Below are 16,385 nucleotides of genomic sequence, written 5' to 3'. Positions count from 1 at the left end.
TATATTTACCAAGCGATCGTTATAATAATAATAATCATATTAAATAATAATAAGAGATTGTTTCCTTTTAATCTTCCAGACCGGTTAAATAAAATCACAATAAAAAAATAAAATAAATCTCTTATGATCTAAAAGATAAACTCCTCTCGTGGGTTTGTAGTAAAACATTTCATGAATGAAACCAGAACTTAAATCACAGCCGCTCGTAACCAATCACACGCGTGTGTGTGTGTGTGTGTGTGTGTGTGTGTGTGTGTGTGTGTGTGTGTGTGTGTGTGTGTGGATTTAAGGGCACTGGAAATCAAAAACTCCTCGCAGCAAAAACATTTTGGGGATTTTTCTTTTTTTTGGGGGGGGGGGGGGGGGGGGTTCCCCGACCCATCATGCTTTGCTCTCTGCACTACTCGTCTGTGTGACGTTGTTGTGTCCGGCGGCGATCTCCGTCATGGCGTTCGATAGCTCCGCCTCCTCCAGCTTCACTTTCTCATCGGAAAAAATATTCCTGCAGCGGGAGGAAAAGAAATAATGAAATGAGTAAACGTCGCCATCGTCGGGTAGAAAATAAAAACACCATTTATTCTCAACGACAGCTTCACCCAATAATATGTAAGAAGACGGGTTTGAGTTCTTCTTACATATCTCTTCACCACCTCGACAACATCCCATAAAATAATAAACACAGTGAACATACCGGAGCAGCTGACCCGTCATCCACCTAGCCTTTTATCATTATGCTAATCAGATACTTCAAAGGAACCACTACTTCCTGTCTGCACATGACCACGCCCCTTTCACACAGCGTTTAATGACGTCGGGTCATTGAGTGATATCGCCATCTGGTGGACGAGAGGGAGAGGTGACTCAATTTGGTCTATTCTGTCAGAAAATTAGAATTTTTTGAGGCCGAGGAGAAAAAAAAAAGGTAAAATCTTGAATTAAAATGATCATAAATCATTAATAAAAGATAAATGCATTTAAAATAAAACATGTTTGAATCCTGTATTTTGTTGAATCAGGCTGTAATTTCACTTCTCCCTCCTGATATCAAGCTAGACGCCTTTTTAAAGTCACATGACCATATTTAACCCTCGGGGCACTTTGGGGGACCGTTTGGGTACTTTTGATTTTTGAGTATCAATATCTCTGTCAGTTTAACGCCTACTTTTCTGAAACTTCTCCAAGGAATGTCTTTTAATTTTTAAAACATTTTTTTTTCATCCATTTGATTGCAAGATGTATAGAATATACCATAAAAAAAATTCCCACACCTGCCACCTTCGGGACCGTGGCGGGCCCCATTAACTCCCATTATAAAACCATAAAATTAGGTTTTTTTGACATACTGTGAAACGGTCATTTTTTTCTCTAAAGCCAGCATCAATGTGACTTCCCAAGCCTCTCCCTTCAAAATAACAGAAAAAAAGGTTTGAGGTGTGCTGACTCCCTCAAACCACTGGGGGCAGTAGAGCAAACCACACACAGTTTCAATGGATGGAATGGTTGTCTTATCCTGCAGAATGCATGCCAGTGAAGAGGCTGAAATCCACAAAAATGGTCTTAGTGTGTTGGAATTAATATAAAAGAGTGGTGTGAATGTGTTTGAGAATAAATTGTGTGTGTGTGTGTCTGAGTGTGTGTTTGTGAAAATGAGCTCTTCACAGGCAAATGGAGATTTGTGCATGTCTTTTTTTCTTGATCAAAAGAGAGACTCCACTGCACTGTTGGCTGTGTGGTATAAAATATCAATGCTGTTGCTTCTCTGAAGTCTGCACAACTAGTTTGCAGCCTGGTCAGACTGGTCATTTGTCCAACAGACAGCAGACAGTCATGAGGAGCAGCCTGAGATCAGAGCACAGTGTCACAATAGGAGCCTAGTTCGTATTCTGCAAAATGCATGACCAGAACGGCTCAAATATGGTTTGGGTGTGTTGGGATTGATATAAAAGAGTGGTGTGAATGTGATTGATTGTGTGTGTCTGTGTGTCTGTGTGTGTGTGTCTGTGTGTGTGTGTGTGTTTGTGTGTGTGTGTGTGTGTGTGTCTGTGTGTGTGTGTCTGTGTGTGTGTGTGTGTGTGTCTGTGTGTGTGTGTGTGTCTGTGTGTGTGTCTGTGTGTGTGTGTGTCTGTGTGTGTCTGTGTGTGTGTGTGTGTGTGTGTCTGTGTGTGTGTGTGTGTGTGTGTGTGTCTGTGTGTGTGTGTGTGTGTGTGTCTGTGTGTGTCTGTGTGTGTGTGTGTGTGTGTGTCTGTGTGTGTGTGTGTCTGTGTGTGTCTGTGTGTGTGTGTGTGTGTGTGTCTGTGTGTGTGTGTGTGTGTCTGTGTGTGTCTGTGTGTGTGTGTGTGTGTGTGTGTCTGTGTGTGTCTGTGTGTGTGTGTGTGTGTGTGTGTGTGTGTGTGTCTGTGTGTCTGTGTGTGTCTGTGTGTGTCTGTGTGTGTGTGTGTGAAATTCAATTCCGAAGGGCCAGGTGGGATTTGTTTATGTTTTTGTTTCTTGATGAAAAGAGACCCTCCTCTGTAGTATTGGCTGTGTGGTTTTACATTTACATTTAGGTCATTTAGCTTTTGTCCAAAGCGACTTACAATAAGTACATTTGTCAAAAGAAAGAAACAAAGAAACCACAACGTATCGTTGCCGATAAAGTAAGAGCTAAAAAATAGTCACCACTGAGGACCAGAACAGAGAAGAGTCTGGACTTTGTTGAGCAGCATTTGTTTGATTTCAGCGATGGTGGTACCAGCCGGCCAGCTGAAGTAGAGGAGCGAAGTGCTCACCTCAGGGCGTGAGGTTTGACCAGTGTAAATGGCCTCATTTATATAGCGCTTTTCTCCAAAGCGTGTTTGGAGGTAGATGGGTGCCGTTCCATTGATGGCCCTGAAGGCCAGTGTCATCGTCTTGAATTGGATGCGTGCTGCAACAGGGAGCCAGTGGAGGTCACGGAGGAGGGGGGTCACATGGGAGAATTTGGGTAGATTGAAGATAAGGCGTGCTGCAGCGTTCTGGATACGCTGCAATGGTTTAATCGCAGAGGCCGGGAGTCCGGCCAGGAGAGAGTTGCAGTAGTCAAGGCAGGAGATGACCAGTGCTTGGACCAAGAGTTGCGTTGCATCCTTTGTGAGGAAGGTCCGAATCCTGCGGATATTGTAGAGGGCAAATCTGCAGGATCGGGCCACAGCAGTGATGTTGGGGGTGCAGGATAGTTGGTCATCGAGGATTACACCCAGGTTCCTCGCAGTTGACGACGGCAATACTGTGATGCCCTCGACAGTGACCGACAGGTCCATGCGAGGGCAGTCTTTCCCTGGGATGAAGAGGAGTTCGGTTTTATTCAGGTTAAGCTTGAGGTGATGTGCAGTTGTCCAGACAGAGATGTCAGCCAGACAGTCCGAGATGCGAGTTGCAATGTGAGCGTCAGAGGACGGGGGAAAAGAGAGGAACAGCTGGGTGTCATCAGCGTAGCAATGGTAGGAGAATCCATGCGATGTGATAACAGAACCTAGTGATCTGGTGTATAGTGAGAACAGAAGCGGTCCTAATACTGAGCCTTGAGGGTAAGGGTTAGGGTCCAGAGAACAGGGTTTGGACATCGAGCTATTCCATGTGACCTGAAAGGTGCGATTTGATGATGTGAACCAGGCATTTTTGTATGAAAAAAGGGCCTAAAACATAAAATAATAATACTAAGCTTTATATCTATTGTTAGGTCTGAAATTGTTGAAAAGGTTGATGCAGTGAAAGTGAAAATGTATTCATTTTTTATGACACTTTTATGAGGGGGACCCCATTTGGGCCCGAAAGTAACAGGTGTAAGTTTTTTTGGAAAACCTCTAATGTCTCCAAAAATAATAATGCATCAAAAACAATGATGTTATCAATTTTTGACCTAGTCAAGGCTGTAATAACTTCAGGGGGGGTTTAGCTCAGGAGGTAGAGCGGGTTGGCTGGCAACCGCAAGATCGCCGGTTCGACCAAGCTGAGTGCCTGGTGTCCCTGAGCAAGACACCTCACCCTAATTGCTCCTGACGAGCTGACTGTCGCCCTGCGTGGTTGACTCTGCCATCGGTGTGTGAATGGGTGAATGTCAGTCATTCCTGTAAAGCGCTTTGGATAAAAGCGCTATATAAATGAGGCCATTTACCATTTATCCCATGCAGTGTGCAATACTCTTTGCACCTCATTTTTGGAAAATATTGCATATTTTGTGCTTTTTGCATTGAAATTAGACATTTTTTGTATGTAAAAAGGGCCTAAAACATAAAATAATAATAATTATTATAATAAGCTTTATATCTATTGTTAGGTCTGAAGTTGTTGAAAAGGTTGATGCAGTGAAAGTGAAAAAAAAAATTCATTCATTCATTTTTTATGACACTTTTATGAGAGGGACCCCATTTGGGCCCGAAAGTAACAGGTGTAAGTTTTTTGAAAAAACTCTAATGTCTCCAAAAATAATAATGCATCAAAAACAATGATGTTATCAATTTTTGACCTAGTCAAGGCTGTAATAACTTCATCTCAAATAATCCTCTTTGCACCTCATTTTTGGAAAATATTGCATATTTTCTGTTTTTCGCATAAAAAGTACACAATGTTCGTGTGAGAAAAAGGCTTAAAAACAGAAAAAAAAGTTAAAAACTAATAACAAGCTTTATATCTAAGGTTAGGTCTGAAGTTGTTGAAAAGGTTTATGCAGTGAAAGTGAAAAAAAAAAGTTTTTTGTATTGGCGTGGCCCAAACAGGCCCGAAGGTAGTGAGTGTGCATACATTTTTAAAGTGCCCCGAGGGTTAAGACTATCAACTTATCATGGCTTTTTTTTTTTAAATCGCGATAAATTCCTACACACAGACCCACATCTCCCTTAAAGGAAAAAATACATTTTTATAAATAATTTAATTAACTTTACATTTCATTATTTTAATGTTTACATTCGTCTGAATGTGCTTTGAATTCAACAACAGAAAATATATTAAACACAAAATAATTTATCATGTACTATTAATTCATTCAATGCTGTTTTTACTAATAAAAATGACTTATTTTTCACGACTTGTTGTCTCTAAATGTCTTAAAGGAATGTGGAAATGCAACGTGTGTTATTTTTTGTCTCCACGTTCATTAAGATGATTTTATTTCTACGATGATTAACTGATTCACAGACGAGCGTTTCATCTCGTTCTCGTGACATTTTTAAACGTGAGTCTCAAACTCATCTAAATGTTGCAAAAGTGAAAAAAAAAAAAAAAAAAAAAAAAACCCACGATGGAGAACATTTACACACACGAGCAGAAAATAACACACAACCACAACAATCTCACTGACCTCTGACCCCGATGACATCACAGTTCTACACTACAAGGTTGTGTTGGTTCGATGGCACGATGCGGTGGTGAATGGATGGGAGTACGGGTTTACACACACACACACACACGCACACATACAGATAAACCTCTAGAGGGAGCCGTACTCATCGTTGACAGGAGGAGCCGTCTTGGCCAGAGGGTCTGACGCCACCAGAGCTGGGCCTGAGGGGGGGCGGTCTGGGCCTGAGGGGGGGCGGTCTGCTCCGTCTCCATTGGGCAGAGAGGGGGCAGAGGGCGGGCTCTCTAAGCTAATCAGGTCCGCAGGCGGCAGCGAGGCTCTCTCCGTCCCGTTCGTCAGCTCGAAGTCTAAATCGGCGTTCATGGGTCGCACGCCGGCGGCGAGCGGGTCATACGTGTCGGGCGGCGACGTGAGGAGATCGTTTGAAACCACGGCAACGGGGATCAGGGTGACGGGCAACGGAGACGGAACGTCTGCAACCAGAGGAACAGATTCTTCCAGGACTTTAAGAGCAACCGCGTTGTTATCGACCGGTTGGGCGTTAGCGTGGGAGACGGCGAGGCCACGCCCCCTAGGATCCGAGTCTGGGTTCGGGGCGGCGCCGGGTGTCTCGGTGTCTAACGGCCGTAGGTTGAGCGGTGGCCTCGGAGCGGGCTTCCTGGCTTCAAGGCCGGGTGACGGCAACGGCGAGGACGCGGCCAGAGGCGACACCGGCGGACTACTTTTAGCGTTCAGAGCGGCGAGTTTGGGCGAATGGCGACGCTTCGGTGGGATCGGCGTCCCTGACTTTTGAGCTTTAGTCCAATCGGGGGTGGACGGCGGCGTCGTGGGTGTGTTCTCCCGCAGCTCCTCCTCCACCTTCGGAGCGTCGCTTCCTCGCCGCCGCTCTACCATTTTAGCCTCGACGGCAGAGCCCGTGATGAGGAGCGGGGTCGGCGGCGGCGTGTTCGACTCCGGCGTCGGGGCCGGCACGGGGGTGGGCGAGGGCGAGGGGTCGTTGGCCGGGGTGGACAGGCTACACGTGAGGGTGGTGGTCTCGCTAGAGGGGCTGTCCGGAACGGGGTCATGCGTGGCGGTGGCCGTGTCGGAGTCGGAGACGGCGTCCGGCGCCGGAGCGGCGGTGCGAGCCGCCAGCCTGAGAGAGCAGGGAGAGAACAGAGACACACAGACTAGACACCAGGAGGACGGGTGGCCGACGAGAGCATTCAGACGGGTTAGTCAAAGAAACAGAACAGAAATCAAAATCACGCAAAAACATCAAAGCAACTGAAACAAACATTAAAGCCTAGTGAGCAAACAAACAAATAAATAAAGAGGGCGTCATGCTGTGAGTGGACGTCTCATACACACACCAACATGGAGGCTACATGTACTGGAAACCAGTCTTCCCAGCAGAAACCACCTTAAAAGGGTTGAACAGTACCAGCGACAATGACTGCTTCGTTCTAATTTGCTCACCAAGGCTGTGGGCCCCCGTGTGGCTGTAACTGGTATTGCTTCAACCTTGATCACAAACGAAGACAGAAAACCTCAACACAAAGTTCCTCCGAAGGGGAATATAAGAATAAAAGAAAACAGAAAAGCAACGCGGCTCAGTGGACTCCACCTAAGAATGACCTGAACTTTTTTATTTCTCCCCAAAAATACGTTGAATAAGATCATTATTCTTTGAAGTGGAGTGCAATGCACGACAGCGAAGGAGCGGCAATAATAATAAGAATAATAATAATAAAGAAAACTCACTCTGGCTCCGTTAGCGGCGTGGTCTCATTGGGCTCTGTGGGTCCTGCTGCGTTGTGATTGGCCGTGCACTCATCCTCCGTTCTGACTTCCACGATCGGCTCTTTGGACTCGTCTTTCCTGCAGGATGGAGACACGTGTTGTCTTTGTTAAACGGCGAGGAGGTGTGGGACGATGTCACCATGCGGTTCACGATATTTAGTGAAGTTATGTAGTTATAAAGCTCACATTCACACAAATGTGTGTTTTGATGTTGAAATCCTTGGTGTTTCTCTGAAAGCGGGGCCCTTTTAAAAACGTCATCTCATTTATGGCTCCTGTTCATTGATTTGTGTATCGTTCCTGCTACCGCGGCCCATAATGCACTGCAGTCGCAACATGTTGATTTTTCTCGGGAGGCACAACATTTTATATTTTCTCCCCTTAATGGAAAGCCCTTCCCTCCAGTTAGCTCCCGCTTTTTATCTGCCTGAACATAAAAACCTGAAGCTGAGATTCTTAATCTTCTTCAATGTCGATGCTGAAATGCCTTCTGGGGGATGTAGGCAGGCGGTGATTACAGGGGAACTACAGTAGACGAGGAAGGTAAACAACTGGAACACATTTAGATTGATTACTCACAACCACAAAGCAAAAATCTAATCATATTTAAAGGGCCGGGGTTCAGCAGGTGTGACCTCAGAGCTCCGCCCACAGTCCCACAGGTTAATTGGCGACTCTTAATTGGTTTGATGAGACTGGCGGACCCCACCTTCGCCCAATGTCAGCTGGGATCGGCTCCGGCAAGTTTAAGGCACTTCAGCCTCGGCTTCACTTTTCAGAACCAAAGTTTTTGTAATTGGTATAATATTTAATCTGTATCTGGATGCATTATCTGGATATACATGATGGGTGGATCCAGAGGTGTTTTGATCACAATAAATTAAAGATCTGCCTGCTGCCACTGGAAATAATGCAGGAGACGTCAGTACCTTCACACCAAACAGCTACAGGACCCCAAATCCCAGAATGCTCGGCATCTGTATGTTTGTCAGACAGCGTCTTGCTTTGAGCAACGAGGTGGACGAGCTCTACGGTGGCTCCGATCGGTCAAACTACCCGAATGCGAAAAACGCAAAAAATTTAACTGTGACAAATGATTTCGGACAAGAAAAAAAAGTACTAAAAATATGACGCAGTTAAGTAAGTTTCGGGCTGCATCAGAAAGCTAAAAAGCGCTGAGTAATCATCTGATCCATCGTTAATAAAAAAATGAGTTAATTAGAGCGTAACGGGTTGTGAGAATAAAAATGAAATGGTTTGATTATAGGTGTCTCCGCTACTCACATGAACGCCGCCTTGCCCTCCTCCAGGTTGTGACCTTTGGTCCCGGTGCCAGATTTCCCACACAGACACATGATGAGGCCGCACTTGTTGACGAAGTAACAGGTGACGTCGACGGCGAGCAGCAGCAGGACGAAGGCCACGACCAGGATGCCGGCCCACAGCATGACGCCCATGGAGAGCGCCGCCTCCTCGCCCACATCTGCAACGACGAGGAGACGAGGACGGTTTACTTCAAACAGGCCGGAGTCAGGGAACCGTGCAGCTACGCTACCGTTTACAAACCACTCACCTTCTCGTCGCCTCGCCGTGAATTCAACATGTGAAGTTTGTAATCGATAAAACACACGTGAACACAAAATAAATAAACAACCAATATTTATTTGGTATCAGGAAGAAACCGAAGCGTACACTGTGTTGCGAGTGAGAAATGTGATGCATCGCCACCGTCAGACATCCTCTCGCTTTCTACAGAAACTCTTTGAACTCATTATCTAGAGAATCAAATGCAGCCTCCAATATAAATGTATAAAAAAAACAGCTTGTTTTTTTGTTGAATATTCTGATATGAAATTTGATATATTTCGTCTTAGTAAAACAGCACAAAAACAATTGTAACAATTCTGCTGCTAAAAATGTCCAAATATTATTCTCCACGTAAACGTTAAATGTTACAACTCTTCACAGTTCGTCATGTTTGCGAGCGATTAAAAGAATAAAACAGTAAACGCTTCTGCTCTACGTGCTATTTATGTATTGATTTTATTTTTTATATCTAGTAAACAGTCGTCTCTAGAGCCGCCGGCGTTTGGATGCTGAGCAGCGTGGATCTGTTGGAGGCGGAGTCTCTGTTGGAGGCGGAGTCTCCCCGCTACCTTTGCTTTCAGCACCCATGTCTGAATCTACACAGCACCCTGTTTTTTTATCCTCTCACCCACAACGGAGACGGAGACGAGGCCGTCGTGGACAAAGTCTGGTTTTTTATTTAAAGGAGTGAAAGCATTCCGGAGAAAAAGGCGAGCTCTCCTTTCTACGAGTTATGGCGTGAGTTGCCCCCCCCCCCTCCCCTCCCCTTGCGGACACTATGAGAGCAGGAGCACAATGATGAGGGACGAGATGAGTGATGTCACAGTGCATGTCATGGATGGACAGCCCTGATTGGCTGAGGTGGCTGAGGGTAGGAAGGAAGGAAGGGGGCGGAGCCCGACGACACCAAAAAATGCACACGTGGGGAGGGGACGAAAAACGTTCAGGTGGTCCACAGCAACCGGAAAAGTCCAGGACCGGGGCGAGAGAGCAGGACCATCAAGAGAGAGAGAGAGAGAGAGAGAGAGAGAGAGAGAGAGAGAGAGGGGAAATGAAGGGGGAGGAAAAAAGAGAAGGGTGGAAAAAAAGGAAGAGAGAAAGTGAAAATGTGTCAAAAGTGGAAAAAATGAAGAATTGTATTGAAAGAAAGGAAGAAAATAAATCCAACACATCAAAGCAAAAGCAGGAAGGTGGGAGACGATCATGTGACTCGATGGGAAATGCTTCAGATTAGGAAATGAATTAGAAGAAGGGAGGAAGCGAGAGGAAGGCTTGGGAGACTCGGCGGCGTCTACGGGAAATCTGATGGGAAGTGTAGTTCTTCTACGGTCAGCTGAGGTTAAAGCCTCGGGGGTCGGAGGTTATCGAGCATTTAAAGGGCCGCTTCCACGCGAGGACAAACGCTATAAACTAAAAAATACATCTACCATGGTTTCATCCTCAGGTGGAAGTTGCTTGTCCCAGTTCTGCGAGCGCAAACTCAAAGCTCATTTAAAACTTTAAAGAGTGGAAAATCCATCCCCCCTCCCTCCCTCCCCCGTAGAGTATTTAGTGGTCATTCACCTTCCAGAGCGAGAAAGTTGAAATCATTCACGCTCTGGTTTCCAGCTTTGAGTTTGGCGCCTCAGTGTTCTGGCTGTTTAGTTCCAGCTGAGCGGGTGGGTGGGTGGGTGTAGGGGGGGCTATTACCTGGGATGGCGTCCGGCTGCGTGCTCGTCCTGAAGGTCATGGTGGCCGGCTGAGACTTGCCCTTCTTATTCTCCGCCACCACGAAGACGCTGTACTCGGTGTCCCACTCCAGACCGCTGAGGACCACGTAGTCGCTAGCGCCGGGGAGCCGGATCTCCGGCTTCCAGTCCGAGACCTGGACCTGAGGACACACGGACCCGCTACAGTACGAGCTGCTAACGATCACCAACCTACGCTTTATTCTCTTCAACAACCCATTCTTAATAGAATTCTCACATTTGAGGAGCTTTGAGCGATCAAAATGTGCCTTAACTGATTAATCAATTATGAAAATAGTGAAAAATCCAAAATAACATCGCCTTTAGTGATGTCACAGGGACATTTTACCACCAAAATCTGATCTCTTCATCCTAGGATCTCTTTTTAAATCATAAAAAGCTCAACGAAACCAGCAAATATTCACATTGGAGAGGCAAGAACCAGATCATTGTTTTATTTAAATGATCAACTGACAATCAGAGCCGTTTTTCAGAGGACCAATCAGCTGTGAGACTCACCGGTTTGTAGCGGACCAGATAATGTAAGATGGGCGAGCCGCCGTCGTCCTGCTTGATCCAGCGGACTTTGAGGGAGTTGCCTTTGGGTTCGAGCTCCCCTTCCAGTTTGGGAGGATTGGGGTTTCCTACGGGAGCAAGAGGACGGGGTTGATTAAAACGCTCGTTAAAAAAGGATGCAAAGGGGTATTTTATTTTATCAGTCTACCTTTAAAAATGTAAAGCAAAGAAAAATGAAATGTAAAAACTTTGAGACTGTCCTTCCTCCACCGCTCGCCTCGAGTCACCTCGAGTCGGCCCAATTACCAAATGAAACACGAGTCACATGATGCTCTGACTCAGTCGGAGTCGCTGAGTGACATTCAACCGGTGTCACACGAGGCTTCGGGGGATTATTTCTAATTAACTCAAATGTTTATGTTTTTTATGTTATTTAGTTTAATAAAAGCTGTTCATCTGTAAAGCTGTGGGATGATGGTCAAAATAATTGCGATTCACGATATTATCCCGATAATCTTCAAAATATGCTTAAAAGAAATACATATTTTTATAACGTCACGGATAAATAATCTTAAATAAGATGATCATCTACCTACCACAATAGTGAACTAGACAACTTTTTCAAGGAACTCGTGACGATATTTACAAATATACCGAAATTCACCACTATTAATTGACTCACGACAAAATCCTACGTTGTCTCGTCCCTACATACGACACAACAACAATTAAGTCAAAGTGTTGGACAGCGGATTCATTTGTCGAACTGCTATTTCTTCGTATCCGTCATGGACAAAGTGAATGTGCTCCTCTTGACCTGTGGAGTTCCTCAAGGCGGGATGCTGGATCCCCTCTTATTTTCCCTTTAGGACGCAGCTATCTGTCCATTTGTCTCTCATCATTATTGATGAGATAAAGATGAAAGATTGTTTTTATTCCTGATTGAACTTTAAGAACATCTGCTTGTGTCTTGTGATGCACCTTATTCTACAGTTAGTATACATCTCTACCGCATTATTACGAACTATAGGTTACTTTTAAAGCGTCCCACAGTCGACTTTGTTCGTCTTTTTTTTTTTAGGTTTTTTTTGTAACTGTGAGGCACTTAGTAACGCTGGTTTAGTAAACGTGCTACATTAATAAAGTATTAGTTACTAACAGAAGGCGGTTTATAGGGGTTAATGCTGATAACTGCTTGTTCTTAATGCAGCCGAGGGTTAAATAATTATTACAATGCAGAGGGAAGCTACAGCGTCATCACTACTCCTGATCGAGAACCAGAGCAAACTTCTGATTGGAGGAAACTGTTTATTACACATTTGATTTATGGCATGGCGTCCTTTAAAGCCGTCTAACGGCGCCATCGGAGCGACGCTGATATTAAACACTCCCGACGGTTATGTATGACTGTGAAGACGGCTCCGGCTCTCTCTCATCTATCCTGCTGAGGAATGTCTACTCGGCTGATTAATGGCATCCAGACTAGACGGAAGTATTACATGATAGCAGAGAAGCAATTAATGTGTTGTTGAACTGAAGGGATTCTCTCATTAAAACCAGAGTTACCTTCTGCAGGAAGTGGAGGATCATCAGAACCATGCAAGCCAAATAACACGTGAAAATGACAACATGACGTGAGTTGGTTGGAAGACATGAGAGACAGAACACAGCACAACACATGAACAACCAGCAGAAGACATCTTTACACACTTTATCATTTCAAACACGATCAATCAACGCCGAAGGGCCGATCCAAACGCAAACAATCCCAAATTCCCTACACGTCTGCATACGTCTGAGGTTTCCATGGAAACGCTAGCGCCCACTTCACTACTTTCGCTCCAGGGGCTGGGCCAAAAAAAATAGATGTAAAAATTGGGATTCCTATTTTCTAAGATTCTAAACCGATTCATAACTTCAAAAAATCTATTTAATTTATTTGTTTTTTACACTAAAAGTTTGTGTTAAGCATGAATATTGTGATCTTTAGTCTTAGATTTGCCTTTGTGGATTTACATTTTTGTCATCAGCTTAACCTTATTCCAAAAATGTAAATTATATAATCATATGCTCTCATGCTATAATCTGCCACACCGCCTTTAAAAGATCACAGAGGACCGGAGGAGATCCTGAAGCATGGACTCATGCTGATTCAAAAATCTATTTTGAACCGAAAACCAACAGCTAAATATTCCCACCCCTAATGGTCTCTCTTAAACCCCGCCCCCCAGCCCCCTATGATGTCAGCAAAACTCGGTTCCAGACCAGCAAAGCGTCGGTGCTGCTCTGGAACCAGTTTCCCCGGCCGAGAGACGGTTTCTTTGGCTGACAAACTGGTTCGAGATCAGGTCCCGGCTCCGAACCGGCCCTTTAAAATGCCCGAGGGGAAAAAGGGATCATTTATAGCCTTTGAAAACGCAGAACTGTGACATTAATGAACTAATTCCTATTTGCATAACTAAGAATGTGGGTGAAACCGACACACAGAGAAGAGCCTACAAGGTCACACAGAAGTCTCTAGAAGAAGGTATTATAAATGAGCTAATCATGGCGGGGGGTTAAGGAGCAGCTACAGCAGGACAAGCTAATCATCTATTCTCCTCTTCTACACAACAAACCTGTGTCTTCAGTGAAAAAGTGAAAAATGCCGTCTAGGGGACATAAAGAGAAGATAAAAGGGGCCAATCAGATCAGCTGTCTGCACAAACGACCAGCGAATCTCTAATAACTCTGGTTTCTGCACCGAAACGCAAGAAACAACAAATTATATTTAATGGTCACATTTAAAGGTTAGAAAGAGAAAACTGGAAGCTTGTTATGAGACAAACGCCGGCAGGAAGGGGGAAGGATTTTCTTTTCTTTTTTAAACTGTGGGTCAAGACAAATATCGCAGCACATTTACTGCAGTTATTGGAATTAATTATTAACTCAAATGGACAACAACACAGTGTCACAGTAAAAAAATGTGCAATTACTGAAACATCAACCATAAATATTTTAAGGTCAATAAATAAGGTGTTTAATAACTAAGCAGACACGGATTTATTGACGTTGCCAGATGTTAAAGAAGTTAAAACAAGCATATTAATGAAAGAAATATGAATAATAATAAAACCATCTTAATGTGTCGATATATTTTGATTTAACTAATAACAGAGAACTTCTTTGTGATGAGTGGATGAAAATTAAAGAGATCAAACAGAGATGAAGCACTTACTTTTGTAAGTGAAGCCTGATGGAAACAACAGATGAGCAAATGAAATGATGAAATGAGAAGATGATCAGCATGAAGACAACACTATAGAGTCAATGGGATCAATTAAGAGTCAACAGGCGAATTCAATGTGAAGTCAATCACCACTGACCACCAGAGGGCGCCAAACACTAAGTAATGGGTTCAAGAGTCACTACAACTCTGCATTTACAGGCTGAGGGATAAACTCTGGTCTTCTATAATGAATTCAATCAAATACAAATAAATGCTTGTGTGAGCGTAACCGAGGGCAACCAGTGTGATGGATTCACACCGTGATGTAATGTGTAAATCTCAGATTTCAAGGTCCCGTGATGGAAAAACTAAATAAACTAAACAAGGGTTGTTTAGTTTGAATCCTGAACACATTTAGTTGGAAGAGGACAAACTCAGACTGAAGAGACACATATTGTGGGATGGAGGAAGCCTCCCTTTACTTACGGACGGGCTCCGTCTTGAAGACCTCACCGCCGCCGCTCTCGCCTTCGCCTTTGCCGTTGATGGCCGACAGCTTCACCTCGTAGCCGGTGTCCGGCTTCAGGCTGGTGATGGTCACTTCGCTGGTGTAGCCTGTAATTAGTAAAGAGAGGCATAATAAACCCCCCTTGATAATCGTGATTAGCCGTGAAACACAGTTCAAACTGGCTCTCGTTTCATTCCGGCTTTGTTTAAACAGATAAATCTATTTAGAGAGGAAGGTCTGAACCCCAACATGCACGGGAACAGAAATAACTCTTCTTCTGGTCTTATCATCATTTATATTCTGTTGTTTTTAGATTTACATTTTACTTCAAGCATGTTTTATAAGAACTTGTATTTCTGCATCATTCTGTTCCTTTTATTACAATTATCTAAAAACCCTGAAAAGGTGTTTTAGCTTGTGTTTTGGGGCGTTTTCTCACCGTCTTGGACGTCTTGGACTTCTTGGACGTCGTAGACCCGGTGCGACCAGCTGCCCCGGCCCTGAGTCCTCCACTCCGCTTTGTACTTCAGGACCGGGACGCCCCCGGTGGATTCGGGTTCCTGGAACTGGACCTGTGCCGTGGTGGAGAAGGGTCTCACCTCGGTGATGGACGGAGCCGACGGCACCTCTGGGGACAGAAACATAGCGCCATTACAACAAAACACACCAACGCACTGACATGCATCGAAAAACCGCTTCAGTATTACAATAAATATATAATTTGTTAATGTGACACTGAACGCTGCATACATGAAACAAAGTCGGAAAATGATCCTTCAAGTAGAAGCCGGTCTTAAATCAGCCTCGAATGACAATAATTGCAGAAAGAAAACCACAGGAATCCGTAAGCTGCTTGTTGGACTTTAAGAAAACAAAGAAAAGCTCAGCCTTTGAGAGATTTTGATGATGATAAACTTCTGAGCCGGATAAAGAAAACACTTTGCAGCCAGCTGAGCACAACAGGATGTTTCAATACGATGACGATGTCTTCTGGTTGTGTTGAAGGAGATGTAAAATCATATAGAAGACATATTGCACAAAATTAATTGACGAGCAGCACCCTTACTGGATCTGGATCCATGTGGATTCTAGTGTGAAGCTGCTAACAAAGTTAGCTTCTATAATTCAAGGTTCAACCCTTTACAGCTAAGTGTTAGTCATCTTAGTAGCTAACTAGCATTGGTAGCATGGTAGCGACCTGTCAATCAGCAGGTAAGCCCCGCCCCCTAAAGCATCCCCTGCTTTCTGGTCTGGTGGACTCTAAATGGACCATAATGTACTAAATGAACATCATGCTGGATTGAAGAAGACTTGAAACTAGAGATTGAGACCATAAACTCATGTTTACAATGTTTACTGAGATAATACATCAAGAGAGAAGTAGGACCATTTTCTCATAGACTTCTATACAACCAGAGAGGAGTCGCCCCCTGGTGGCCAGCAGAGAGAAGTAGGACCATTTTCTCATAGACTTCTATACAATCAGAGAGGAGTCACCCCCTGGTGGCCAGCAGAGAGAAGCAGGACCATTTTCTCATAGACTTCTATACAACCAGAGAGGAGTCGCCCCCTGGTGGCCAGCAGAGAGAAGTAGGACCATTTTCTCATAGACTTCTATACAACCAGAGAGGAGTCGCCCCCTGGTGGCCAGCAGAGAGGATGACAGTTTGAGGCACTTCAGCTTTGGCTTCACTTTTCTGAAGCGGAGGTTTCCTCCTGAATTAATCAACGGTCTCATCTTGT

The 16,385-nt window shown here is 44.4% G+C and overlaps 1 protein-coding gene across 4 annotated transcripts in view; it reads right to left on the bottom strand.

Moving 5' to 3' along the window:
• Positions 1-362: 362 nt before the first annotated feature.
• Positions 363-16,385, bottom strand: part of ncam1b (neural cell adhesion molecule 1b) — a 69,071-nt gene continuing 53,048 nt past the window's right edge. Inside the window, exons 14-23 of one of the 4 annotated variants that reach the window (XM_084019524.1) lie at positions 15,082-15,270; positions 14,621-14,749; positions 14,144-14,158; positions 13,545-13,577; positions 10,930-11,054; positions 10,373-10,553; positions 8,381-8,579; positions 7,058-7,174; positions 5,460-6,449; positions 363-502 (exon numbers count right to left, since the gene is read on the bottom strand). In XM_084019524.1, the coding sequence (XP_083875650.1) occupies positions 382-502; positions 5,460-6,449; positions 7,058-7,174; positions 8,381-8,579; positions 10,373-10,553; positions 10,930-11,054; positions 13,545-13,577; positions 14,144-14,158; positions 14,621-14,749; positions 15,082-15,270 (2,099 nt within the window). In that variant the 3' untranslated portion in view covers positions 363-381. The remainder of the gene's footprint in view (positions 503-5,459; positions 6,450-7,057; positions 7,175-8,380; positions 8,580-10,372; positions 10,554-10,929; positions 11,055-13,544; positions 13,578-14,143; positions 14,159-14,620; positions 14,750-15,081; positions 15,271-16,385) is intronic. The other 3 variants (XM_084019525.1, XM_084019526.1, XM_084019527.1) reach the window with 3 other exon arrangements.

This window comes from Eutrigla gurnardus (genome assembly GCF_963514095.1).
Source record: "Eutrigla gurnardus genome assembly, chromosome: 10".
NCBI classification, from domain to species: Eukaryota; Metazoa; Chordata; class Actinopteri; order Perciformes; family Triglidae; genus Eutrigla; species Eutrigla gurnardus.
Note: the sequence above shows the minus strand (reverse complement) of the source record. Positions and strands in the feature narration are given on the sequence as shown.